At 45.9% G+C, this 27061-nt stretch overlaps 2 protein-coding genes across 3 annotated transcripts; both read right to left on the bottom strand.

The window, feature by feature from the left end:
• Positions 1-16: 16 nt before the first annotated feature.
• Positions 17-6801, bottom strand: LOC103771394 (regucalcin-like). The gene is made up of 6 exons (XM_008938690.1): positions 6636-6801; positions 5963-6145; positions 4143-4358; positions 2600-2731; positions 1769-1923; positions 17-465 (listed from the first exon to the last, which is right to left on the bottom strand). Exons 1-6 carry the CDS (start codon positions 6799-6801, stop codon positions 415-417), a joined length of 903 nt encoding a protein of 300 aa, XP_008936938.1. The 3' UTR covers positions 17-414.
• Positions 6802-15189: 8388 nt separating this feature from the next.
• On the bottom strand, positions 15190-27014 carry LOC103771393 (regucalcin). 2 transcript variants are annotated; one of them, XM_008938688.1, is made up of 6 exons: positions 26852-27014; positions 23909-24091; positions 22422-22637; positions 20834-20965; positions 16111-16265; positions 15190-15402 (listed from the first exon to the last, which is right to left on the bottom strand). In XM_008938688.1, exons 1-6 carry the CDS (start codon positions 27012-27014, stop codon positions 15352-15354), a joined length of 900 nt encoding a protein of 299 aa, XP_008936936.1. In that variant the 3' UTR covers positions 15190-15351. The 2 variants fall into 2 exon arrangements, with proteins under 2 accessions (XP_008936936.1, XP_008936937.1); XM_008938689.1 differs by lacking the exon at positions 22422-22637.
• Between the last annotated feature and the right edge of the window lie 47 nt (positions 27015-27061).

Raw genomic sequence — 27061 nt, 5'->3', positions numbered from 1 at the left:
GATAGTCTCCCACAATAAGCCATCACCCTGAAAGTGTTTATTAAAGTCTGCCATTTCATTGCTGGTACATCACTGTAACATGAAAAGACAAACCAGAAGTCAGATTCTGCTTCGGGAACCACACAGACTTGAAAATCCGGAGCTGGTCATCAGAAAGTTCAACACAGGCTTGAGCTTGAAGAGGTTTATGGAAAGTCACAAAAGCTATCAAGATGTAACACAAATTAACTTGACCTCTCTAACCTATTGCATCAAGCCACAGGCCCACAGAAGAAGGAACATCTTCAATTCCAAACAAGCACACTCTCAAATGTAGGTTTCGAAATCCTCACACAAGTAAGTTCTACAGTTCATTGAACTTCTTGTCAGACTTGCTCCAAGATGCAACTATTTCTTGCCATTTAGCATCAGAGTTCAAGCAGCATAGAAGTTCTGTGGGATCCCTTTCACACCCAAGCCTGTTATCTGTTAAAAAAAAAAAAAAAAAAGAAAGAAAGAAACAGATAAATCTCCAACTGAGTACAATGAAAACATTTGAAGGTTGTACAACAAATAGCATAGCAACCCACCCCTACGTGAAGAGTCCTCTGCTTCAAGAGGAGCCCAAAGAGTCATTACATGGAGTTCTTCAGAACGCTTTAAGAATACGATCTCTAAAATTATGAAGCACCACTCAATATTTTTGCTAACTTGCACATTATCTGTGGCACTTACATGTGATCCTCATCTCCATATTAACCAGAAAAAGTCCTGGTAACTTTTAAGATGTTTTCCTCATGCAAGATAAATATGAGTTTGGAAAATACCAATTCTGTTCTAGAAGTGGAGAACCAAGAAACAGAAATTAAAAAGACAAGGCTCATTTGATTCTCCTGTGGGCTCCTAAACTCTACTGCTTTAGAAATCTGTCAGCTCTCAGCCATAAGAAATCTTCTCCAAGCACAGCTTTCAACTGGAAGGTCCCAGATCCCAAATTAGATCTCCATCCCTCCTGGAACATGTCTTCATCCTATTGCCAAATAATAGAGTTTGGTTTGGGGCCTTTTTTGCTTTTTAAATTACCCTTCTCTTACAACCCTTCCCTTTCATTCTGTGGTCAGATTTCAGAGAATGATGGTAATTCCTAATTAAGAACTGCATTTTATTCTCCTAATGTACTTTTTGCTAATGAATTGGATGAGAGAAACAAGTTCTGGATTCAAGAGCCCTGGATAAAAATGTGGGTTATAGGTTTCTCAAAACGTAGCAACCACTTTTAACAGGGTAATAGAATCCCAAAAGTTTTTGGACTGGGCTGCAAAATTTTGCCTTGGTGAATTCAAGCATTTATTTTTTAAAAGAGCGATCTGTGCTGTAAATATTTAGATTTCCTGGTACAGCTGAATACTGAACATTAAGGGAGTGAAATTCCCCAAACCGATGAAAGTATAGGAAGAGATAAGAGCAAGATCAAATTCCTTACAGTCTATTACAGAATATGCTATAAAAGGGCAGATCCAGATCCACTGCCTGCTTTCAGATCCCAAACAGATGTTGACTGTGGCTAACCAACATATCAACACTGTTGCTGGCAATTTCTCCAAGTCTTCCTTCTAAAGGCACGAGCAGCTGTGCAGAGGCAGCTGTGCCCGGCTGGGGGACAGGCAGCGCATCAGGACCAGCAGACCAGGTGAGCAGGAGGAGCCAGGGCAGCCAAGGGCACCTCACTCTCAGAGCACGAGGCTTGGCTGTTCTGGTGCTTAGCAAGAAAGAAAGAAGATCTGCTCACCTTGAAAATCTCTCCTGCATGAGGCTCCTTGGCTAAGGTGGTCTCATCCAGCCCATCGTATGCAGACGTCACGTACATCTCTGAGTAGTCTCTTCCACCGAAGCAGCAGGAGGTGATCCTCGGGGTAGGCAGTCTCACAGTTTGGATTCTTTTTCCTGGGAAAAATGTGCAATTGTTTCCTAATGTCCATTTTCTAGGAAGCACATAAATATGGATGCACTATTAGTGCCTATGGCACAGATGTGGATTTACTCAGAAGGCCCCTTCAGACAGAGGCCACACCCTAAAAGGCACTTTGTGGGGAAATCCAATTCTCTCATCTGCCTCACCTCTAATCATTTTTCAGCCTCTCCCCTCTATCTGTGAGGCTTTGTTTCCTTTTCCCAAAATGATGCAATACAGCATGTGAAGCCAGGAAGGGCAGAGACACCTGGGCTGGGATGGCTGTCATTCCCTGACAGCGTTTCTCAGCTAAACATTTCAGCACTGAGAACAGTTTCATTTTAATTGCAAGTTTATAATATTTCTCACAATAGACATGCAGTGGTCTTTGGTTGGCTTTTCTCAGTGGCACAGTTAAGAAGCGGATGTGCTGCATCAGCAGACCATGGGAGCAGGGGGTACCCGATGTCAGGAGGCAGCACAGGGAGCTGCACTCTGCACAGGATCAAAGTCTGGACCAGTGATTCTCATGACAAACCACGGGGTAGAAAGAGGCAATAAATGACACCTTCTTAGCTCACCCTCAAACCATTCCTCCTGGCTGCCTTTCCTCTCACATTCAGGGCACGTAGGTGACGCTCAATATGCACATGCTGGTGCAGGTCTTACCTGTCTCTGGGTCTATACGAATGACTCTCCCACCATCGATACAGGCCACCCAGAGCTTCCCTTCTGCATCTATGCACATCCCATCAGGCATCTGCTCCTCCTTTTCTAGATGGTACAGAAGTTTGGGCTGGTCTGCAGGGAGAGTTACGAAGCTGGTGTTATGTGGGCTGATACCCGTTCTGCATCACAGCCCAGCCTAACACCTTCCACACTCATGCAAACAGGTAAGCTGACAGAAATAAGCTCCCAGTAAAGCCACTGCAGGTTAGGATTGTACTGAATTAGGACTTTTACCAAGGGAGGAGAACAAAATGCCCCTGTCCCTCTTGCTTACTCATGAGCTGTCCACCACACTCTGATTGCTACAAGTGCAATAACTTTTCCTGGACTTTCACTGCCCATGGCAGCCTGGATATCATTTTATGAGCAATGCATCACAGAAGTAGCATCTTGCATTCAAATGGTGGTGACAAGCAATCTCTACCAGCTAAAGATCAAGAACTTTATTGCTTTAATGGCCAAATCAAGCTACTAGTTTTGATTAAGTTCAGATGCCAGCTGCTAGAAGTCTAGGCTGCAGTGCAGATGGGTTGGTGGGCACGTGAGCAGTCCATAGAGCAGTGCCCATGGGCAGCAGTTTGCCTGCTCTGATCCTGCACCTCATGGCCATTAAACCACCCAAAAATTGACGGATATCAGCAAAAAGCCAGGGTTAGGAAGCTCAGACTCCTTACACATTTGAACTAGGGGGGGGAAAGTTGCATGAAATCTTCTTTAGAAATCTTATATCCTAAAATCTGTAGAAATAGATTTTCTTAGCAAAATGAAATCTGAGCGAATGTAATTATTTTGTACAATTTTCACCCACGATTACACAAAGCCCACACTCATTAGAATACAAAGGCAGTTCAGACATTTAAATTCCCATGGAGTATAACAGGTTGATACAGCACAAAAATATTTTACAGTTTTAAAATGAAGTTACATCCCTTTGGCTTGCCCTTAAATTTCCCTTTTCCCAGATATAATAAAGAAATCTTTGTCCAGAAAATTAATTTGAGTGAAATTTGCCAAACATCTGAAGGCAATTTTAATTTCAGAGTTGGGAAACCCCATTCACAATAATAACTTGATTCTTTAAATACATTTCTGTGCTGTACAGGGATGCACGTTCTGTATTTGTGTTTACGGAGCTAGTACAGCTGAAGCATTCCGGTAGGTGGCACTCGAGAATAGATCGCATCCTATAAGCTACTTCTCACTGCAGTGTAAATTGCCTCTTCCTAGCAACTCCTTGAACAGGTCTGAATAGGAGCCATCTTTCCAGATGAAAGAAAGTTGAAGGGCTGTCGAAAATTTTTTCACCAAATATACTTGGTATGTAACTAAATTTGAGAAAAAAAATGACCTGTCAGCCCGCTGACGAGCTGTAACCAGAAGGTATGAGACCTGTCAAATAACTCTGCGCACCTGACACGCCCAGGGCTTGCTGCAGAAGCAGTAGGAGCACGGCGTGTCGCTGCCTTTGGAAGAGCACACGTACCGATCTTGCCGGTGTGCACATCGTAGCTGAAGGCGTGCACAGCGTATGCCAGGCTGTCGATATGAAAGAAGGTTCTGTGGTCCAGGGACCAATCCAGACCGTTGGAGATGTCCACCTGGTCTAACTGTTTTATTACTGAGTAGTCAGGGAAGAGGGTGTAGAGAGCGCCCTGCTGCCTCGCGCGGACCCCCGGTGCTGTCTCTTCAGCCATTGTTCCTGCAATGGAGAGGGGGGTGCCGGTTAGAATGTGGAAGCTTGTTCCTTACGCTTCATCAAAAACCTCCTCTAAGTGCTACCAAGAGGTCCTAGGACAAAGGGAGGAACCAGCTCCCACTAGATTGCTGAGAAGGAGGAAAAGGAGCAGGTAATGAGCCACTGCCTCCCACAGAGGTGACCCTGGCCAAGGAAAGATGGGTTTCTGCATTGCCATGAGGTTTAAGTGACAGACACCAAAGATACAAAGGAGCACCACAGTGAGCCAGGGACTGAGGTTTTGCTCACAGCAAAAGCCAAGGTGCAGGCAAGCATCGTGTTCCTTTTGTTGTCACTCTTTGTAGGCTGCTGCCATCATTAAATAGGCTGTGACCTTAAAACACGGGTGAGTAAATCACAGTTGGCTCAGAAGCAGGCAGAGAATGCCACAGAAGTGAGATTTTTTTCTTAATGAGTTTGTCTCAGTGTTACATTGGTTATTCAATTTCTGATTCTTTCTTCTCTGGAAAGAGAGCTCTGCAGCAACAGGATGGGAAGCACCAGAGGAGGGGATTTACCCTTCTTTTAACTGTGACATGCTGTATCTGTTGGCCTCCCCTTTTAGAAGACTTCCTGAGCTTGTTTTACAACACTTGGGCAAAACCCCTGTTGAAAGCATTGACCCACCATGCACAACTAGGAACAGGTGTGCAAAGCAAGTTTTTCTCTCTTGTTCTTGCCCTTAAATCTAGTGACACATCAGTCCTCAAGCATAACCACAAGTCAAACAGATTTTCTGATTTTTGGCAAATCTGAAATAATAAGAAAAGGCTTGCTGGAAAAACAAATACAGAACCACTTTCACTCCCATCCATTGCCCTTCTCTTCTAGCCTAGATTGCTGTGCCTGGCTCATCATTTACATGGGAGGAGAAAAAGCACAGGGGGAACCTGTTGCCCAGGGAAGCTGTGGATGTTCCATCACTGGATGTGTTCAAGACCAGGCTGGGTGGGGCTTTGAGCAACCAGGTCTAGCAGGAGGTGTCCCTGCCCATGGCAGGGGTGGTTGGAACTAGATAATCTTTAAGGTCCCTTCCAACCCAAACCACTCTATGATTCTGATTCCTGGGTGCATTGCAACCACTGGCAAAAGTCCATCTTGTGTTTAGGAGGCTGAAGATCTCTTCCCACATCCCTGTTTCCCACAGGCTAAGTGGGGGATGCTATACATGAAGGGTGCAAGCTGCAGCTCATCTTCTGCTCTAGGATCTCCATCCTCCTCTACACCTCCAGAAACTTTGCCACCTGCATGAGCCCATCAGTGGCTTTTCACTTCCTGTAGAGGCAGACATTTAGAAAACAGCATCTGTCAAGTAGAAGGGGAGGCTCCCTGCCAGACAGCCCTTCTCAAAGCCTCTGTCCTCATTTAGGTCAGAGGACAAAGTGTCCCTTGTCCTCATCCATCAGGCAGTAACCAAGCAGTGTTCACAAGATGGCTCACACTTGTGATGGCAGTATTGGGGGGGAAACTAAGCAGAGGAATTGAGAACATGGAATACAATGCACTAGATAGAATACACTGTAATTAGTTCCTCTTTGCTCCAGGGGAAATTTCTGACAGGAACTTACCAGCAAAAAAATTCCCCTTTGGATCCACTTTCCCATCATTGAACCTGTTGTTGGGTTTGTCCTGCTCGAGTTCGAGGACGGTGGTGACTGCCTGGGTGTCCCAGTCCAGCAGGGCGAACCTGGTCCCCAGGGCGATGACGTAGCCCCCGCGCTGCCGCAGCGCCACCGCGCCCACGCGGGCATCTGGGGGTGAGAGGGAGTGGGAGATGCTGGGCACTTCTGGGGCCAGCAGCCAGCCCTACCCTTCCCCACCTCACCAAGGGCATCTGGGCTCGACTGGGACATCCCTGACCTGGGAAAGGCTGAGCTGATGCTAATATCCTTCTCCCATTAGCACATCCTGCTGGCTCTGTATTTTCCAGATCTTTCCACCTTCTGAGCAGACACAGCCATTAGGAGTGCACAATTTCCTCTGCAGGTCCCAGATGACACATACCTTCCCATTTGGGCTCAGCAAGGGTAATAAGTACAAGGCCCTCCCTAACCTGAGCACGGTCCCCTCTGCTCAGCCAGCTCGGGCCACTCTGTGCTCAGCAACTTGTCGTGGAAGGACAGGGTGTGGGGCCCCATGGGAATGAAGGGAGACCACCACGCTGCAGGACTCTTGCAAGGAGGGATGGGCAGGGGCAGAGAGAGAATGGTGCCAGGAGGAAGCGGTGAGCACGACTCTTACCCACAGGCACGCTCTGCACCTCCTTGGTGAGCGGGCTCCAGCGGCACACTTTCTGTGAGTTGATGTCTACGTAGACGAGTGCGCTCTCCCTTTCTTCCCAGACAGGGCACTCCCCCATCCTGCTCTTCTCCTTCACGACAGATTCAATTCTGATGGAGGAGGACATGGTCTGGGGAGAAGAGAGGTGATAACAAACTCAATGAAAAGCTCTTGTTGTGTGGATTTTTCATGCCTACGATGCTTAAAAGCAGAGTTTGTAAATGGCAAAACCCTCCAAATTCCATGTGACAGAGTAATCTAGGAGGTTCCTGTGATGTTTCCATGGCCTCATGGCTGGAACGGAGCCTGAGGCAGGAAGGCTTCTCCTTAGCAAACCTTTCCCAGGTAAGAGACTTTAAACCAGAGCTGCTGATAAGGCACTTGCCTCGAGGCAAGGAGTGCTGGGGACACAGCCCCGAGCTGGGACCAGGTTGTCTGCTGGGCATCAGTGATCCCAAGGGTTCCCCAGGCCATGGGGAGGGACCAGCAGGCATCAGCACTGATGAGTCAGAAGCTTTTTTTGTGGAAAAACAAGGCTCTGCCTTGTTAATGCAGATGGGCTGACTTGCTCCCTGGGAAGACTTACACACACTCATGATACCGACTGCAGTTTGCCACTGAGGTCACTGCAGACCAAGTGCCTGTTCCCACACCAAGCCAGTGTGAACACACCTGGGAAGGCTCCTGCCTTTGAAATCCTGCTGCTTTGTTTTCCCTTCAAGCACTTCATCTTCACTGGCCCTCTCACCACCCTAGGCACAGCTCTAACCTCTGCTGCAGACTGAATTTCAGCCTGTGGCAGGCTCTGGGATGTAATTACCCCAGCTGCTGCTCTGGGGCAAAGCTGCCTGTGAAGCTCCTGTCCCAGGCACCTACTCCTGCCAGAGGATGTTCATGCCTTGGCTGCCCCATCCCCCCATCCCCACTGCAGCAAGCTACCCATGGGGACACCAGCCACTCTGCCACCACTCTGCCACAGGGTGCCCAAGTCCTTCAAAGCCAGTCGATGCCCTCCAAAACAGGTAGCTTGGCTCCTGGGCCTGCCCTGCTCCTGCTGCCATGTGGGTTGTGAGCATTAGCCTCCACTGTTCAGGCCTTACAAAAGAAAGGGGCCCACTCGCTGCCTCAGTCACCACTAGTGGAGCCACCACCACTGCTGCACCCACCAGCATCAGCACATTTTTTTCCACAGATTGGAGAGATATTTCTTGGGAGGCAGCCAGTCCCTGTCATAACACGGATTCCTCTGGATTACTGTCTTCAAGCAGGCATTGTTTCCTAGTAGGTGTGCTGGTGATAAGGTTTACAGATAATTAATTAGCACTAATGCACTTCAAAATACATGGGAAGAGCCTGTAATCACAGTGAGTAGAAACACCAGGGCTGGACCCTGGATCTTTCCTGCTCCCCAGCCTCAGGCATACATGAAGAGGAGTGATGAAACCAAGGGAAGGTCCAAGCAACCCATTTATCAAATGGCCACAAGCTGCTCCATGCAGGCAAACTGCATCAGTCCAAAGTGTATACGAGGATACACAGCAAGACTCCAGTAAAACCTCCTCAAACCTGAGAAGCCATGCTCAAGCTGGAGGAGTGCATTTCTCTTGGGTTAAAGTTTTGTGTCATGTGGCTGACATATTTGGGACCCGAGGCTTGGAGACACAATGCTGACTTTACTGTATTGTGGTCTGGGAAACACAGAGCTGCTCTCACCCCCTTAGGAAAACGGGGTTTGTCAGCAGCCCAGCATCAGCGTGGCTCCCGCAGAGGTACCAGGTCTCCACTTCTGCAGCAGCTGGTGTGTGTTTGTCCCATCGGTTCTTTTGTTGACCCAACCGAACCTTGCTAAAGTTGTTTCAGAAGGCAAAAGCAAGGGAGAAATGAACCTGCCCACATCAGCTGCCTGCTTGCCCCTGTCATGCCCCCGCTGCAATGCTGCAGAGACCTGCCCACTCCCACAGAGCCTCAGTGCACGTCCACCTTCCCCAGCAGCATCTCCAGCCTCAGCATCTCTCCCCTTCACCAAAGAAACAGCTCCCATGTGTCCTGCCAGCTGGGGGGTTGTTGGGTTTTGGTTTGGTTTTTTTGTTTTTCAAACGGCTGAAAATTTTGGCTCAAATTTTCACCCTTTGTAAGAAGAGGGCAGCCAGAAGAGATTTGTGCCTTGTTGGTTGAATTTTCACTAATTTTTACAAGCAGCTGAAAAGAGATGCTTCTAACAGGAAGGGTTGTCCAACCCTAAAAGGCAGTGCTGCTCTCCAAAAGAGTTCCCACAAGCTGTCAGGGATGCAGCCCTGGTCCCCTCTCATGACCAGTGATCCACCTCCTGCTGCACCCTCCCCGCTGGCACTCTGTGGACCTATGTAGCAACAGCATTTCACAGAATACATCATCTCAGAAAGAAAAGTGAGGAAAAGACCCAAAAAAGCCTTTTTCAAAACATACCAGCTTCATCACTCCCCTGCTGCCTGGCACCTTCTTGTGTGGCACCTCACACCCTGCTTGGCACAGCACCACCCTGTCAGAGATGGGCACACGGGGGAAAAAAAAGAGCAATTCCAAGCAGAAAGAAACAAATCCTGCTGTATTCTCCCCAAACAAAATTCCTGAGGATAAAACCATCACGTATCCCCCTGCCTCTATATTGTCTGCAACATTTTGTTGACATTCTAGGCTCCTGAGCTCATGCATAAACCCCATATGGAGGCCAAGGGACTGATGGGTGGCACTGGAACATTTTCCAAGTTAAACTGTTTAAAGTTACCAGAATTTGGAGCCTATAAGAAAAATTTCCTGTTAGGAATGAAAAACTAATGTTAAAACCTCCAGTCTGCTCTAAAAACTAAACCCTCTTTCTGGCAAATATTTGAAAACAGCCTTTCTAATCCTCAGTCCACATCCCTTTTCAAATGATCTAGACAAAAACTGCTCATTTCAGTAGCTCTACAGGTAAAATAGTAAAAATAATAAAAAAGACTGGCTTTAAAAGGTTCCTTTGCCTTTTCTCTCCCTCTCTCCCCCATGCAAGCACACATCATTCCATTTTCAATTTCAGTCTGAAGCTTTGAATAAGCAGGCAGCCAGATAAAGCTTTTAATGTGCGTAAACCAAGGAATTTTAAGAACCTTTTCCCTCAGTCAAACAGATGAATATTTATACCAAGCTGGAGGACACCTATGCAAAACTCTGCAGTTCATCACATCAACACACCTGCGGAGGGAAATCTCTCAAGACCTGAGCTGGTGTCTCTTTCCCAACACGGGTCCGATGAGACCGGCTGCTCTTCTCGGGACGATTAAAATGGCACCAGTTGCTGTTATCTGCCCCGAGCAGGTGGCCCCTCACGCCCTCAGTTCAGTCAGCAGTCACATGAATGATGAAGTATGGACCAAAGCCCTTCTGAATGGTCTGGTTTGTGGTGCCAGCAGCAGAACACGTGACAGGGAAAAATCCTTGCTCAGTGTTTTTCTTGTGTCACAAGAGCGGGAGAGGGAAACAGAGACATTGCACCATTGGGTTGCCCCAAGGGGTAGCCCCATCTTCTCAAATTTAGAGGCAAATTAATGTCTCGGGTGATAAAAAGAGGAGGTTAATGAAAGATGTGTGGGAAGGGTTTGTAGTACAAAATTTGAATGATAAGGAAAAAAATATTCTTGTGATTAAAGCACATTAACATCATTAAGACTTGACTCCTAGTGCCCCACCTCGGCAAAGAGCTGCAAGCTGCTGCCCGCAGCAAGCCCAGGAAAGGGCTTTGGCCAGGGAGCCTGGCGATTGCCACAGATGCTGCAGGATGGCAGTATCTTGCTTGGCTTTCAAGACTTTTTTCCCTTCTTTGGCGTTTGCCATTTTTTGGTCTGTAGAAGGCTAAGGTGGAAGCTGCCCAGTGCCTGCTCCCACACCGCCCGGCCCAGCAGAGGGAGGTGATGACGGGTCCCCCAGCAGCTGGTCTGGCAAGGTGGGGACAAGGGCAGGCTTGCCATGGGGACAGAGTCCAAGCCAGGCAGTGGGTCAGAGCCACCACCAGCACTGTGGTAAATGGGCACCTCTCCAGGTGTCCTCCAGGTGTCCAATGTTCCTCCCGGTGGTCACTGCCCCCACCATGCTCAGTGAGGCAGAAGTCACCTGGGAGGAATCGGCCCCAAGGCAGCATGCAAAAGCAGTGCATTTCTTTACTCGTGCAAGACTTGAACATGAATGTTTTAGTTTGATGTTCAAATGATTCATGGGATGAATATTTTCCCCAGATAAGCAAATAGCCAAGATGACTATGGTAGGATAATACTAAGTCTATCACCAATCCAAATTCAGAGTTTAAAAAATTACAGATCTAAACCAGAGAAAATTTCAAACATTTCTAGTGAAAAAGATGCTAATATTTCCAGGTCAAACTCCTGCCCAGATTGCTGCATTACAAGCAAAATGGTTGTGGGCATGTTGAGGACCCTTATCCTTCCTTGGCCTCCCAGCCCGAGCTGTTAGCTCCACCTAATTTCAGCACAAACCCTCTGGATCTGCTTACTCTCAAAACACCTTCCACATTACTCTCACATCATGCTTTCCTTCTTTTAACCCAACTGATAACTTTGAAGAGAAGCACATGCAGAACAATATGCCTTTTTTTTTTTTTCCTCAGCATTTTCAACTGGACAGCATATTCAAAAGGAAAATTCTGGTTTATGATCATTTTAACCTGTTTCATTTAAAAAGAAAAGCAACTGGTTCCCAGCTACATGGAGGGAAAAGAAAAACCTATTTTTCTGCAAAATATTTCCCAAAGCATTTTTTTCTAAAAGAATTTTGATGGAGAAAACCATATTTCCCATCCAGCTCATTTCTTTTGGCGACTTGACTGACTTCCCCACCACAGGCTGTGGCAAAGTAAAATCAAGTCCTGCAGAGGGCTGAAGCATTTGCCTGGCCACAACTAAAAGAATAAAGCACATGCTGCTTTCCTGGCAAGCAGCTGGGCTGCTGGATCATCAGTGGTGCTAGGCAGGATGGCAGCTGTGAAAACACTACCATAGCATGTCTCTCTCATTTACTCAGGTGGCTGTAAAGGCCCTGGGGACACCCCCACTGCATTTTGCACCATGTCTTATTTCTACCCCACCGACTTCTAGACTAGCAACACAAGTATCACGTCTCCCACCCAAGGCACATCATTTCATAGTACCCCATGTCTACCTTTTCAGAGGTTGGTCACTTTAGGAGAAGACACATCTCAAGAGCTTTGCAGGTGCTGTTGATGAGAGCAACCCACAGTAGGAGGTGCATGTCTTTGTTGCTAGCCAGACAACTTATTCTTTTAATTATTTCCACAACATAAAGAGCCTGCCCCTGCCATGCACTCCATTTGTTTCTAAGGTTGCTGGGTTCCAAAGCAGAAGTTTACAGTAAAGCTGGCCAAAGGCAGCCACGCAGCCTTATACATAGGGCTGACCCCCCACCACAGCATCTCCATCCGGGGTGGCTTTCTCTCTCCCACTGCTTAGGTCTCCTCTGATCTAACTCCTGCCACCTTTTATAGTCCCTAGATTTTATTGACATAGCTTACTGGGGAGAGTGTATCAAGGCATTAGCACACCACATATATTAATGTGGTATTTAAATGATGGTATTTGTCCTCTGTTACCTACAGGCATGTGATCTGACAATAGCTCTGAGTTTGTTACTGTAGCTCTGCAAATATTTAGTAAATCCATCGGTCCCTCCCTTTTTTCACAACTACCTAAATTACACTTGTGTCACTTGTTCCCCTTGAGAGTCCACCCCAGCTTTCATTACTCTGGAAACTTGACTTTGCATATAATTTGATTGTCCCAATCTCTTATAGTCATTCTTCACCTAGAGAGTCATCTTCTGCAGCCATCTCCCCCCTGGAGACATGGACAGGCAGGGTCAGAGTCATGCAGAGGCCGTTAGGGACAGCCGCAGGTGTAGCTACTCACCCCAGCGGGCCCTCACTCCACAGTGCTGTCCAAAAGTGAAGCCAGCTCTCCTCTTCTCTTGGCTTTGCTCTCTTGTAGGAAGGGCCTGGTCCCTCCCCAGTGCTTGGGATGGGAAGAACTGGAGCTCCCTGAGCAGTCAGTGCCGCCTGCTTTTATTTCGACAGAGCTTTTTTTGCCAGCAAAGGACTACTTGGGTTTTCTCCAGCTTGGTTGTGAATAAATACGCTTCACCTGTGATTATAGATTTTGGTCACAAGGGTGAAGAAACCCTTCGGGGCACAGCAGCTGGCTCCTCCTGATACAGCCTTTCCTCTCTCTCGCTGGGTTCTTGCTCAACCTTAATGGAAATCAGCGCGAGTCTGATCAAAGAGGTGAGTGCCATTAGTAAACCAGGGATTAAACAGAAGTCAGGAAGTCTTCCTAATGGAGGAACCAGCAGCAGTTCAGCTCCAGTTTGCCAGCTCCGGCACTCCATCGTGGGACTGGAGTCAGCATACGCTGGCAGCACTGGTTTGGGTTCCCTGGGGCTGGGGCGCGGGCGGCAGCTCTGGCCCCTGCACCGGAGCCTGCGGTGGGTGTGCTCCAGGGGCACTTGGCAATGTGAAAAATACAACTCCTGGCACAGTTGGCTCTTCCTGCTCATGTGATGCCTGTGAAACCAGTGCAGTGAAGCCCAGCAGGTGATCTTACAGAAGAGGGAGGTTTATTTATTCATAAAATGTTTACAGAAGCTTATTTTGCCTGCTTGTGCTCCCAGGTTCACAAGCACAAAGACCTGTGTGCCTCCTGTGTCTGCCCAGGGCCACCCACGCAGGGCATGGAGCATGAAGGGCTCCAGCAGCCACATTCTCCCTGTGACAAACAGGTCTTTGACCACACCTTTCATGCCTGTAAAAGCTGTTGCTGTTACCTGTTTGCAACAACAAAAAGCAGGCAGGTGTCCTTGTGTTGTACTGCCCTGCCACCCTACCACCATCCCAGTGGGGTGAGGCTGAGCACAGATAGAAAACCTCATGGTGCAGGAACCTCTGCAAAACCATAGTGATGGCAGAAGGATCTTGTCTTTATACCTACGCATTTTCTGCTGCATCTCTGCATGTCCATTAGCAATGAACCACAGCAACCCTACAGCAGAGCTCCTGAGCTGCCAATAGTACCAGGTTCATGGCTGCAGTGACATCAGCACCCTAAATTTGCCACATCCACCATCTCCCTCAACTCACAAACTTCTCTTCTGCTGTTCCTTGAGATTACCTTGTAGCACATAAAGTAAAAGGAGGGTCAACACTCAAAAGAACAAGCCCCAAGCTTCCTTCACCACTTCGTGCTCTTCTGCCCTGAAGTGGGGCTGAACCTCCTGTTTTCCTAGCTGCCAAGACATACCTCCACATGCTTTAAAGAGGGAAAATGATGACTTGCACAAAGTCACCTTTGGACCCTCGGTTCAAAGTAGCCCTGAGGCCTTGGTGTGATCCAGGGGCTGGGCGAGTTGCCCAGCTGCACATTGGGTGGGCATAGCAGACACGAGCAGATCCAGCAGGAACTAACTACAACAGGCTTGCAGAGATGCACTGGGAAACCGTGATGGATTCTTGGAGCTCCTGCAGAGAAAACACGTGGCCACTGGCTCTCTTGCCTGTTGGTGGGTTACCCTCACACAGCAGGACAAGGACAAGAGCTATTCCACCTGCCCATGGAAGTGCACAAACAGGGGGAAAAACGCAACTTGCCAAGAGCAAACTCTGCTGTTTAAAAAGCAGCTGAGCCACAGCAGTTATTTCAGCACATGCAGGCCTGAAGTTACCAGCAAAAAAGCAATCCAGTGAATAAGTTTGCTATTTGCAACAGGTGCCATGAAAAAATTGCAATAAAACTTTGCTTTCCTGCACATTCATAGAAGCGGTGGCCATCGGGGCACGTGGGGCCCTCTGGCCTCTCTGGGGAGTTTGGCTCAGCAGGAGGTACATGCAGGTCACAGTTTCTTTTAAGCACAAATGGCCAAGAATGTCTGACACTTTCTTGTTATCATGGATCTCCCCAGAACAGGCTGAGATTTTTAGAGGACAGACAAAGATATGGTTCTTGATCCCCAAAGTCTGGGGTTTGTATTTAATAAAATGAGCAACATAGTGACGTGCACTGGGGAGAGAGATGATGAACAGCTCCAGTCGATCAGAGTTAATTTAAGCACAACCACAGCTGAGGCCTTAAAAATGTAATGTACAAATGAGGCTGCAGATGCACAGTAATAGGTATTAATGTTTCAGTTGTTGATAACATCATGGGACAAAGGAAGTTCCTGTTAATGCAGCAGTAAATGGATATTTTATGAGGAATTTTGAAAACATGCAAGAGACACTGCAAATAGTTTCATCAATAAATCAATACAGCAGAAGTTGCAAGTGAGACCGGAGTAAAAACAATAAAAATATATTAAAACATTATTTAATAATAGAAGAAAATTACAATATTCAGTAGTTTATTAGGGCAAGAATCTCTTTAGCACAACAGAAAAAGCACCATCATGTATTTAAAGTAATAGAATTTGAAGAGGCAAAGAAGCATCCATTTTAAAATATTCCATGTATTTCAGCAGTTTTTCATCCTTTCCTGATGAGGTAATTGTGTTATGGTTTTCAAGCAAAAGATGCTGAACATCAGAATAAGACCTTCTGACTTGTCTTGCTTATGTCAGTCCTCTCTAATCCATTCTGAAGAGTGTTTATTTAACCTGCAAATGGATATGGTGGGACTCCTTTCACTCCCAGCCCTGTTATCTATTAAAAGAGAGAGAAAAACCAAAAGATTAGTCCAATAATTCAACACTACCAGACACTTGCTTTTCTTTCAAAACTAGACATGCTATAATTCAGCAAGGACTCTGTCCTCCAGCTGGACATCCTCCTTTATTTTGCACACAGCAGGAACTCCAACCTCTTTCTGTAAAGCTCAGTAATCACAGACCAGAGTCAGGTCCCCAAAAGCTTCTTCTCAGACACTACTCCACCTAATTCTGCAGTTCACAGCATAACCTTTGGTATGCACACACACACAGAAGAGCAGAGCTTTAAAACAAACCCCACTGAGATAACTTTGTTATAACTAACTAGAAAGTAAATAAAAGCAGATGCTTTTATCTGCTGTTGATTAAGACACAGAAGTATTTGCATATTCTTTCCATAATAAATAGAAAATTCAAACTGTGTTGGGAGGGAGAGAAGTAGAAAGAGGTAACGGCTTAGAAAATTTGCAGTATCAGCATTGTTACAAATTTTAAACCCCAAAGTATTTTCAAATCTCTAAATACATTAAAATTTCTCATCTGGCAACAGGAACCAAAAATACAAACAACAGCTTAAGATACACATTTGATGTTGTAACAACAACTCTTTTCCTGCTTCCCACCACTCCACCTGGTTTGCTACTTGAAAAATGCAGGAGGGAAAAAATGGTCTTCTAAACTGACAAGAGAAAGCATCATTCACCTTGAAAATCCTGCCAGCCTGCGGCTGCCGTGAAAGCCACTCTTTGTCCATCCCGTCACTGGCAGAGGTCACAAACATTTCTGAATAATCCTTCCCTCCAAAACAGCAGGAAGTTGTCTTGTCAACAGGGAGTTTCACAGTCTGGAGCCTTTTTCCTGGAGAAAAACATGTATACCATTTCCTGTTTGTCTGTTTATGAGACGAAATTTCAACAAATCCTTGTGAATGACTGAGGTGGAGCCAGGTGTTCCACAAGGGCAGGGACCAGGGCAGGGGGAGGTCCCCCGCCGAGTTTCAGCACGCTAATAAGCACCGTGGCAGGGAGAAATCAGACTTCTGAAAATCCTGTTGTTGACCATGTATCTTTTGACAAGTTTCAGTCTCGGCTGTGACAAACAAATCCCACCCCCAAACCCAGCCTGTCCTCTAATTAAATGCTAACATCCACAGCATGGACGTCTGTATCTGAGCTCATTATCTAGGCTGCCCATGCAGTCAATGGGAATGGGATATAATTCCTCCCCAAAATAGGTCACATGAATCATGCCCTAGACGTGCTGACTTTTCTGCTTTTAACTACACAGGGAGCCTGGAGCGGGCAGACCTCACGCAGCTCCACCGAGCTGTACCTCATGCTACACCTCCACTGCCTGCAGTCAAGGAAGATTAATTCCTAGAAGTTTTTCCTGAAATTTCAGTAGCCTTCCAAATCAAGCTTGCATAAAATAGGGATCATGGGATGTACCTGAAGCTTACAAGAAACTAGCCCTACCGTAAATAATATTAGGCATTTATTATAGCAACAAAAAGCTACTGTCCTAATTACAGCAGTGAACAGACTGCCTCCAGCCTTAACCAGAAGGCTGTCGAGACACCTTACAGCAGATTTTCCTAAAATTCCTCCTGACTGGGTAGTAAGTGCTTACACTCATCATGTCTATTTAATTTACTTACAATTGAATTTCTCTTTCTAGAAATAAGCTAAAGCACGTGAATTTCCTTACAAAATGTGTAATTTCCCTGGCCTCCTCATTGCACGTGAGAAGGGCTTGGTCCCCTTACAGTAACTAACTGCTTAGTGACGTTCTGAAATAGCAAGAGAGTAATTTTGATGTTGGGAACCCTACAAGGAGGAAGAAAAAGTGGAAAGTTTGGCCCACTTAACACCTATGAGGTTTTGGTCCACTTCAGAATGGGGCACTGTTTCCAAGGAGGTGTTTATCAAGCAAACGTGTCTTCATAGAATCATAGAATGTACAGGGTTGGAAGGGACCCCTAAAGGCCATCTAGTCCAACCCCCCTACAACAAGCAGGGGCAAAACATTTTGCCTCACCCCACAAGCTGTGCCTTGTTCCCTTGCAATGATGTAGCAGCACTGCAATGAACTGACAAAAGCACCAAGCAAATGGCTTCACCTGTACCACAGCACTACGCGAGTCATAAGCACGTTGGAGTCATGAGCAGGGCCACATTATTAAGCTGTTGGTACAGCCTTGGCACAATCTTGGCCTACCTAGTTGGGTGTGCTGCTCCACAGGGGCAGTCTGAGCCCTCTTTTGGTGCTGAAATACAGCCTGACTGTGCAAAATAAGCTATGATAGGCCATAAGGTGCAGGACTGAAGGACATTGCCAAATTCATTTTACTTGCTAGTATGGATGCAACTAGAACATCCAGAATATAGGATTGAAAGGGATGAGAGCAACTCTTTGCTTCACCAACAGCCCTGACACAAGGCCTGGATACTTTTAAATCTTCTTTTAACCCCCAAACAAATAAAAGAAAATAGCAAGAGAGCAGTTGTGGAAGAGCCTCTTATAAGCAACAGCCTGGAAAGTTGAGCACTCCAGGACTCCTGATGCTGTATAGTAAGCTTATTTGGCACATATTTTGACCCACAATGCCTAAAGTAAAAACCAAATTCAAAATAAAATAAAATAAAATAAAATCCACACAAACCCAGTGTAACAGTGTTTAGACTGTCAGAGATTATCTGCATGTCTGGTTAGCTGTTTTCCCTGAGAAGAACAGATTTTTCAAAATATCTAGAAAATTGTAATAGAAGAAATCCTGTCTGTTGTCTGGGAGCAACACAGGCCACTATGAGTCTGAACATTCCTGCCAGCTTGCTCTAGCAACATTTTGTTGTTATCCAGCCAGCTGGCAGTGGAAGTATTACATGACTACATGAGTTACATGGTGGCTTATAAAATGCTCCAGAGGCCAACCTAGAAATTGGATGGCACTAAGTCTGAGAGAAAATGAGTGGGAAGGGTTTTCAAAGAGAAAAAAATGCACTGTAGAAGAGGCATGAGCCTCAAAGACAAGGGGAGAGACCCTGATTGTACTTGCAGAGTGGTTTCAGCAGAAAACAGTCTAGAAGATGTTGTTTACAAAGCTCTGAGATGAGCAATGTAGTTCTGGAGCTGCAAGAAAATCTGCACCTGGATGCTCTAAAATCTACCTGAAGTATTTATCTATGCCTGGTGTCTACAGAAGAAACTTAACAAATCTTAAACAAATCTCGATACAATCAAAGGATATTAAAATACATTAATTAGGAAAACCTGTAAAATATTTCATTCCTAATTAAGAGAAATGATTGCACAAAGCAAGCAGGTCACTAAATGATCAAAAGGTATGACAAGACTTGACAGTGTACAAGGTAGGCATCCCTTTCGAGCCCTCTGCAAATCCCATGGGATCAGTCATCCCAGCCTTTCCCTGTAGCACATTCTGAACCTAAAGGCAGCAGATACCTAGGATAAAGAAGACTAAACCAGAAAAGCTGCTTCAGCCTGAACCCCAAAACCTTCACTTAGAAAAGATGCCAAACAAACAAGTTTCCCTGCCCATCCCCCTAAAAATAGAGTCCAAACCTTGCCCTCAGAGAAACCTGAAAAACCCTCATGTGCTCTTTATCTGTGGATGTATCTGTGACTGCCGAGACAGGCATCCAAGCCAGGCTTAATAGCTATTGTGCATTAAAAAAGAGGCTTTCAAGGAGTTCTTTTCAAGCCTGTCTGGGTTATCTTCCCTAAGCAGTTGCAACTCATTTAGAATTCAGCAAACTGCAGATTTTAGATATGACCTTAAAATGGCAGCACAGAGGGGGCAGATAAGCACGAGATATTCACCAAGAAAGTGGCTCTTCCCGATGTGGACATTTCACCTGCCAAACTTCTTGCTACTGTTCCCTCTGGGTGCTGGGCGTTTTACATGGGCAAGGACAGCTTCATGGGAGAGCAATCCGCTGGCACCTACTGGTATATCAAAATCACATCCCGCTCTGAAAGACCCTGATCTGAGCACGGTTAGAGACCAGGAGTGCATTAAGGATATGTACTCTGCTGCCAATACTTCTAGTCTCCCTGTGCAGCTGCTTATGGACACATTCCCTTTAGCTTTCCTTTAGGAAAGCACCTCCAAGGAAAGGGAAAACAAGCAAGACAAGGAAGAAGGTGATGGCCAGGGAGGAAAAAGGTAGAAAGAATGAAACAGAAACAAAAAATGGTAGAGTCCTCTGCTCCAGGAGGGTAGTCAAAGAGCTGGCAGAGATCACCAAGGAGTACTCTGCCCACCAAAGGAGGAATATGTAAGACCAGAAACAGGTTCCATAGCTGGACCTTCCTCCTCTTCAGGTTGGGGTGCAGACTCTACAGGTCAGGATGAAGTCCCACAAGTTGGTAACATCTCGGATGGGTGCAAATCAAAAAGCGAAGGGGAAAGCACAGTCTGAGCCTCAAGTAAGAGGCTCCAGCCGAGCCAAAGGAGGCTGCAGCCAGGCCCATCTGGTGCAAGTGTATACCAGGGTCTGCTGAGCACTGCAGAGGAGGCACAAGTCAGGGGACGTTGGCATGCCCCACGAAACCCTGAGACTTCTTTTAGAGCTAGACCTGGGTTCAAGAGACTCCAGTGCAGTTGCTCCTAAGCTGCATAATGCAAACCTGTGCTGTCTGGCATCTGTCAAAATCACATGCCCATTCTCACCCGCTGGCCCCTTGCAGGCAGTGTGGTTCAGTCTCCCTCAAGTGCTGTACATGTGTTTTTTACCCAGACTAAATCATGCCTGGCAGACCACCAAAGTCCAAATGAGAGCAGCAGTGAATGACAAGCTCAGTCAATGGGCACGCCCAAGACATTACTGGGGGAATGATACAATGCTGTGGAATTCACTAAATATTTTTTATTGCTTCAGCTGCAAAATGTATCACTTAAATAATTTTCAACAATAAAAAAATTGTTGCTGGCATCAGTACCTCGTGGGATTTGTATTAACCTCAGTAGGCTGCCCGGAATAATACACTAAGCTGAAGAAAGAAGACCAAAGAAATAGCTTAAGCAGTCTTTGTTATTTCGCAGCTTATTCGTTTTCTTCTGCATCGTTTATCAATGAGGTAAATGCTGGTCTTCAGTTTGGAGGATGCAAGAGGATGCTAACTCAAACAACCCACAAGTACAATGGTAATCTCCTCTACTGTTTTACCTCTTCCACCACAACAGAGGCTGGGAACAAAGGAGACTTATTTACAAAGCTAACTTTCCAGAGCAGGGACATACAGGTGGTTTGCTTTGTTGGTTTGGTTTGTTTCTTTTAAAGTGTTTTAAAAAGAGCAGACATACCACTTCTATGATGGGAACAAACCATCTCTCTTTCTTTGCTTTAGTTTCTTTTTTTTTTTTTAAAAGACAGAATTCCAGTCCACTCTTTGCAAGGACTTACCTGTCTCAGGGTCAAGACGAATGACTCTCCCACCATCGTAACAAGCTACCCAGAGTTTGCCTTCTGTGTCAATGCACATCCCATCAGGAATGCTTTCCTCTTTTTCCAGTTTGTATATACTCCTACGGTTGCCTGCAGGGTAGAAAAACCACAACAAAACTGAGTGAGACAGGTGTTAAAATTTTTATCAGTCACAGCCCAGCAGAGTTATTTGTACAGTTATTTTTGAAAGCTGTGCTGAGGCCCTGAGTTTTTTTCATATCAAAGAAATAAATCATGCCTGCTGCCCTGTTTGCTTCCCAAGACAATTGCTTCTCAGCACAAAAGCCTGTGGATCAGTTTCTATCCACTGCAAGTATCACCTTCTTTTCTGGTGTTCTTTTCTAGCACACCACTCGTGCTCCCTACTTACAGTATTAAAGAACTGAATAAATTAATGATCTTTATATTCAGAAAATTAATTACTTGTTCTAAAAGCAGTTTGGATCATTTCAAGGATGAGTTGCTTCCAGTCAGAGAACTGGAGACTTTTCAAAGAGATTGCTGGAACGTGCCAATAATCACTGTTCCAACAAAAAACTGACCTTCAGATATATGAACTGAGAGTTTATATAAACACAGAGTTAGGAAAAGCTTCAACTTCAAAGGCACACTGTCAACCTAAACTCAAACAACTCTATCTGAACTTCTATCCACTGTTATTAAAGAAAATTAAAACCAACTTTCCAACATTGTTTATTTTATGCTCCGACAACTTCAATGTTTCTCATATGTAGCAATATTTTTAATGAGTTTCTTTTGTGCTCCTGGGGGTTGTCAGAGTGCCCACAGAAAGACAGCATGGGTGAGAGAGAGAACCACCCTACTGCTACAGAAAAATTCAGCTGTAAGCCATACAAGATGCTACACCTAAAATGACTTCAAATTCACAGTTTTAAAGCCAAATATCAAATCGGCTGGGTTCTTCTAAAGCAAAACACTGCGATCCATGTACTCAAAAGCAAATGATTAGTCCAAGCCACTGGGATTTTTCTTTTGCCCAAGCTTGTAGAAGCCCTTAAGGGGTTGCTTGCTTTAAACAAATGGCAAGTTTTGAGTTACTGCTTTCCAGTTGCTGCTGAGCTCAGTCTGCAGAACCTTCATTTAAGAGCTTGCATTTTAGTAAATAAATAAATAAGTAGAATCCTAGAGAAGCTAGCAGAGGTTTTGCATGAGTACAAGCCTTCTGCTACTGTGCCTATGCTGTCAGCGAGGCAGGCAGGCACAGAAACCCAGCTGTACCAGAAACATTCTGCCCTTTTTACACAGGAAGATCGGTTACGTGTTGTAACAGAAAACCAGATTACCACTCAAACTCTGCCATGGAGTTTAAAAACTTTATAATGGTACCAGCAGCATCTGGCTAGCTTGATCCAGGAGCCTACACAGGCGCAGATGGGTGCTAATATAGCTTCTGTTGTTCTGTTCTAAAGAGGTTTCTGAAGAAACACTCCCAAAGCTCTGATCGCTTCTGCATAATAACCACAATGGAAACAAACATCACAGTCCTTAGGCACAAATAATTACTTTAGAATACAAAAATTCATACCAATTTTTCCAGTTTGGAGATCATAATCAAAGGCATCCACAGAGTAGGACAAGCTGTCAATGTAAAAGAAGGTTTTATGATCCAGTGACCAGTCTAGCCCATTAGAAATGTCCACCTGATCAAACTGCTTCACTACTGAGAGGTCAGAGAAGAGTGTGTACAGAGAGCCCTGGTGTCTCTCCAGGACAGCAGGTCGAATCTCCTCAGCCATCGTACCTGTGCAGAACCAAAGGGGAGAAAGCAGGTTCAGAGAGAATGGGCTCTCCCCAGGTTTGGTGGCAGCCCCTCGCTATGATGATGGCCACGCTGCCAATGTAGATGGGAGCACCATGGGGGCTTCAGAAATTTAGGGAAGAACCTTAGTTAAAGGCAAAAGGCACGTTTCAAAAGCTCTTGCTTTAGCAGAAGATGACAAAAGAGAGCCTCTGGGGTTTTGTTGAACTGTAGCAGAAATGGTGTGCAGCACGATTTCTGCAAAACATTTCATTCAGTCATTCAAATATTAAGAAAGGCGTGGTCAGCATTTAACTTCCCACAAATGTTGTCATCTTCTATAGCAGAGACACTGGGAAAAAATTTCCACCTCCCTCAGAATGAGTCTTACCAAGGCCTCTTCACAAACAAATCTCATCATTGTGTCTTGAAGTTGGCAGCTGAGACTGGCTCTTGAGAGGCTGGGTAAAAACCCACTGAGGTAACCCTGGGGACCCAGCTACAGGGCAGATACACAGAATGGTGTTTTAAAATCCAGGACAGGATCACAGGGCGGCTGAGGCTGAAGGGCACTTCTGGAGATCAGCCAGGGCCAGCCCCTGCTCAGCTACCGCATGCTACTCAGGGCACTGTTGTGCTTGAAGATCTCCATGGATGAAAACTCCACAGCCTTTCTGGACAACCTGGTCCACTATTTGATTGTCCTCAGTAAAAGAGCTTTCTTGTGTGTAAACAGAACTTCCTGAATTTCAGTTTGTGCTCATTGCCTTTGGTCCTGCCACTGGGCAGCAGTGAGCAGAGCCTGGCTCTGCCCTCTTTGCTCCTCTCCTATCAGGTACTTACACACACGGATAAGATCCCCTGAGCCTTCTCTTCTTCAGGTTGAACAGCCACAAAGTTTTTAGAAATGCCATCTATCAGTTCTGATTATGAAGAACAAACCCCACAATATCATAAATTTATCACTGGAAAAGTATTTTCCGTTGTCACTCTCAGCCAGTATGCAAACCAAGCATACAAACAGGGAGGAGGCAAGGCCAGTGTCTCCAGCTAGGCAGGCTCTGAATGGTGGGCCTCTTTCTTAAAAACCAGTCCTGATTAGATGGTGTGTAGGTTTACAAAGAGACTTGTAAATGGGATTAAACTCTGCTTGAAAACAACAACAAACAACCCTCACCATCTAACTGTGAACTTGCTGCATCTACAAGTGTTCACTGCATCTTGTCACCAAAACCTACTGGAGCAGCAGAAGGAAGGAACCACCCGCAGCATACCTGCAAAATACCTTCCTGCAGGATCCACTTTCCCATCGTTGAATCGGTTGTTTGCTTTATCCTTGTCCACGTGAGCAATGGTGGTTATCAGCTGCTCTTTCCATTTCAAAGCAGCAAACCTGGTTCCGAGGGTGATGACATAATCCCCAGATCTCCGGAGAGCCACAGAGCTCACAGGAGCATCTAGAAAAAGGGCAAAATGGAAAGAGGTATGTGCTATGGAGAGACATTAATTTTCTGCCCACTTCAGACATGCAAGCAGTCACACTGGACTCAGTGACACCACGCAGAGGAGAAACAATCTCTTTTACTACCAACAAAACTGACATTTAAATACCCAGAAAGATTCTGCAACATGAAGAGGGTGTACTTAAGGCACACAGAAAGTTGCTACAAGGGGAATCACCAGTTTGGGACATAAAACTCAAGGAACCACTCCCAGGAGCAATAACCATTGCCAGAACCTTGTTCTGCTAGGTACTTGAAAAACCAAACCAAACCAACCAACCACACATAAAAAGCGTGACAGATATAGACATATATACTTTTAAAAACAGGTTACTGTGTGGGTGCCGTGTGTCCCCCCCCCGCCATAATTGATTGCCACAAGAGCTCTGGAGCAATTGTTTGCTTAGCTCCTGGGTAAATCAGCCCTACACGGCTGTTCAATGTAACTCATGGGGAGTATCTCTGCCCTGGACAGGGACAGGTCAGGCTGACCAGGAGAAGCCACCCCCCTGCACCACACTCTGCCCTACAGTTCAGACATACCTCCAGCAGCACCCAAAGCAGACCAAGGAGTGGAAGAGCTTTCCAAGAGTTAAAGCAAAAGAGAAAATTAGTAAATGCTCCACAGTTAGTTGACACTCATGTGAGCTGTTACGCAATAAAACCTCAATTGCAGGCTATTATAAAGGAATTAGTAAAAAAAAAACCCTGAGAAATCAATGTGTAGACATTTCTGTAAAAGCCTACAAACAGATACAATGTAAGGAATAATAACTTTAGACGGGGCAATAAAGTCTGGGATAATATTTAATAGGCAAGGGGCTAATCACCAAGTTTCTAATTTAAAAATACAACATTCCTTGTATTTACAGTTTTGCAGAGGTATAATTAGGTAATAGTTCCACAAACACTTATAACAACCACCACTGTTGCCAAGAGGAGCTGCTCCTTTCTGGCTACTTGTTCTTAGCTCAGGGTGCCCCTTTCCCTTTGAAGCCCCAGCAGTGGTATCACCATGCCAGAAATCTGACTGCTTTTTGTCCCCAGTACCCAAGCTGCACACTGGGTTGGTTGTGAGCTCAACTCTAGCAACTCCTTCACCTTGAGGCACATGACCTGGCCTGGGCTTATCTATGCTGGGTGAGTGGGTGCCACATCTCCTTCCTGTGTAGAGGTCGGCAGAGTCCCCTCAGCCTTTCATGCAGCCACCAAAGGTTTATTTTTGCTGCTCCTCTGACTGATTGCCAGGAACCACACCAATAAAAGTGCTGTTTTGTCTGCACCAACAGATGGGCTTTGCCCTCAGTGTGGCTAGCAAGAAGGTCACAGCCACCCTACTGTTCCCTGAACAAATGCAGCACAAGTGAGCCCATTGCCCCTCATACCCAGCTCAGCCCACAGCCCCCCCTGGAGCCCTTCATTAGCAGCATCCACAGGAACTGGTTAATCTGCAGTGCCTTTTTATGCCAAACAGAAAACTGACCCTAAGTCCTCCCTGCCCCGGGCACGGTTACACATATAGTGGTGTTTTCCCTGCAGAGCTGGAAAGGGCATTTCAAGTTGTGGCTGAGTGTGGGGATGTAATTCTGTATAAGCTTCAGTAATTAATAATTTCTCTCTCAGTTTCCACTTTGGACATCAACCTGCTATGTTAATTACATGGCACTATTTGGCTATTTGGAGGTTTTTTTGTGTGTTTTAATTACGGTATTCCCAAAGGCACAGCTGTGACTTATAACAATTTATTACTAAACACAGGAAATGGAAGCAAAAAGGGAGGGAAAAAATAAGAAAAAAAGAGTAGCTACTTCAGCTACTATCCCTTCTACATCTCCAGAGAGGCCACATGTAGAAGATCCTTCAAGAATACACCTTTGAGTTGGATGGGAGGAAGCAGGGGGAAGCACACTCCCTCAGCTAAGGTAAGAGCAAGTAAGTTTGGGAAGCAATGTTTCCAAAATTGTTTCAGGCCTTTTCTCATGTGAAAACGGGCAACTACAATAATTGGAAAGTCCAGATCAATTTATCGTGAATAATGTGAACAGCTTACGGGCAGGCAGAAGAAAGTGATTTTCACCAAGTGTTACTGAACATGAGAAAGCAATTAATCCAAGTACCTAAACCATTTGTCCCTTCAGACAAACGTTTACATTACCACATCCAGGAGTAAATCTGCAACTCCTTATGAGAGTCAGCACGTCTCTTCCTTTCTGGAATAGTTAAACTATCCAGACTCTAGCTGGTAACACTGTTACCTTTAAAAAGTATCATCTTCCTACATAGTTAGGTGATTTTTTTTTTTTCTAATAACATTACAGGAACTGCTCATTGCGATCGGCAGCAAAACTTCCATAGACATCAGTATCAGAGGAGAGTCTTGGTGACACCTCTGTGACAAAGAGGCAGCAGAAGAGAGCAAGCTGTGCACAATGTACAGGGAAGAGAAGCAGAGCAAGTGTAATGAAGTAGTACAAAATCCTAAGGAAGGCCTGGTCAGTCACTGTATGCAATTTCTGCATGCAGCACAAACCTCAGTGGCCTCTCTGGCCTGAGAAAGTCAGGGTTTAGGGGGAGGTCTCCCTGCAGCAGCAGGATGGATGAGTACCCTCCAGCATCACCTGCAGGAGCCCTGCCCGGGTTCGGCAGGGAGGCAGCGCCCAGCGAGAGCGCACAACTCCCAGCGTTCGGCAGAGGGCTTTTGGAGCTGTTCCTTACCCACGGAGACGTCCTGCACTTGCTGGGTGAGGGAGCTCCACCGGCACACCTTCCTTCCCGAGATGTCCACATAGAGGAGCGCGCTCTCCTTCTCGTCCCAGACGGGCGACTCCCCGATCCTGCAGCCCTCGCTGGTAACGCACTCGACCTTGACGGACGACATGCCTGTGGGAACCGCTCCGCTTCACGTCGGGCCGCGCCGAGCCGCCG

This window comes from Merops nubicus, unplaced genomic scaffold (genome assembly GCF_000691845.1).
Source record: "Merops nubicus isolate BGI_N331 unplaced genomic scaffold, ASM69184v1 scaffold7644, whole genome shotgun sequence".
NCBI lineage: Eukaryota > Metazoa > Chordata > Aves > Coraciiformes > Meropidae > Merops > Merops nubicus.
Note: the sequence above shows the minus strand (reverse complement) of the source record. Positions and strands in the feature narration are given on the sequence as shown.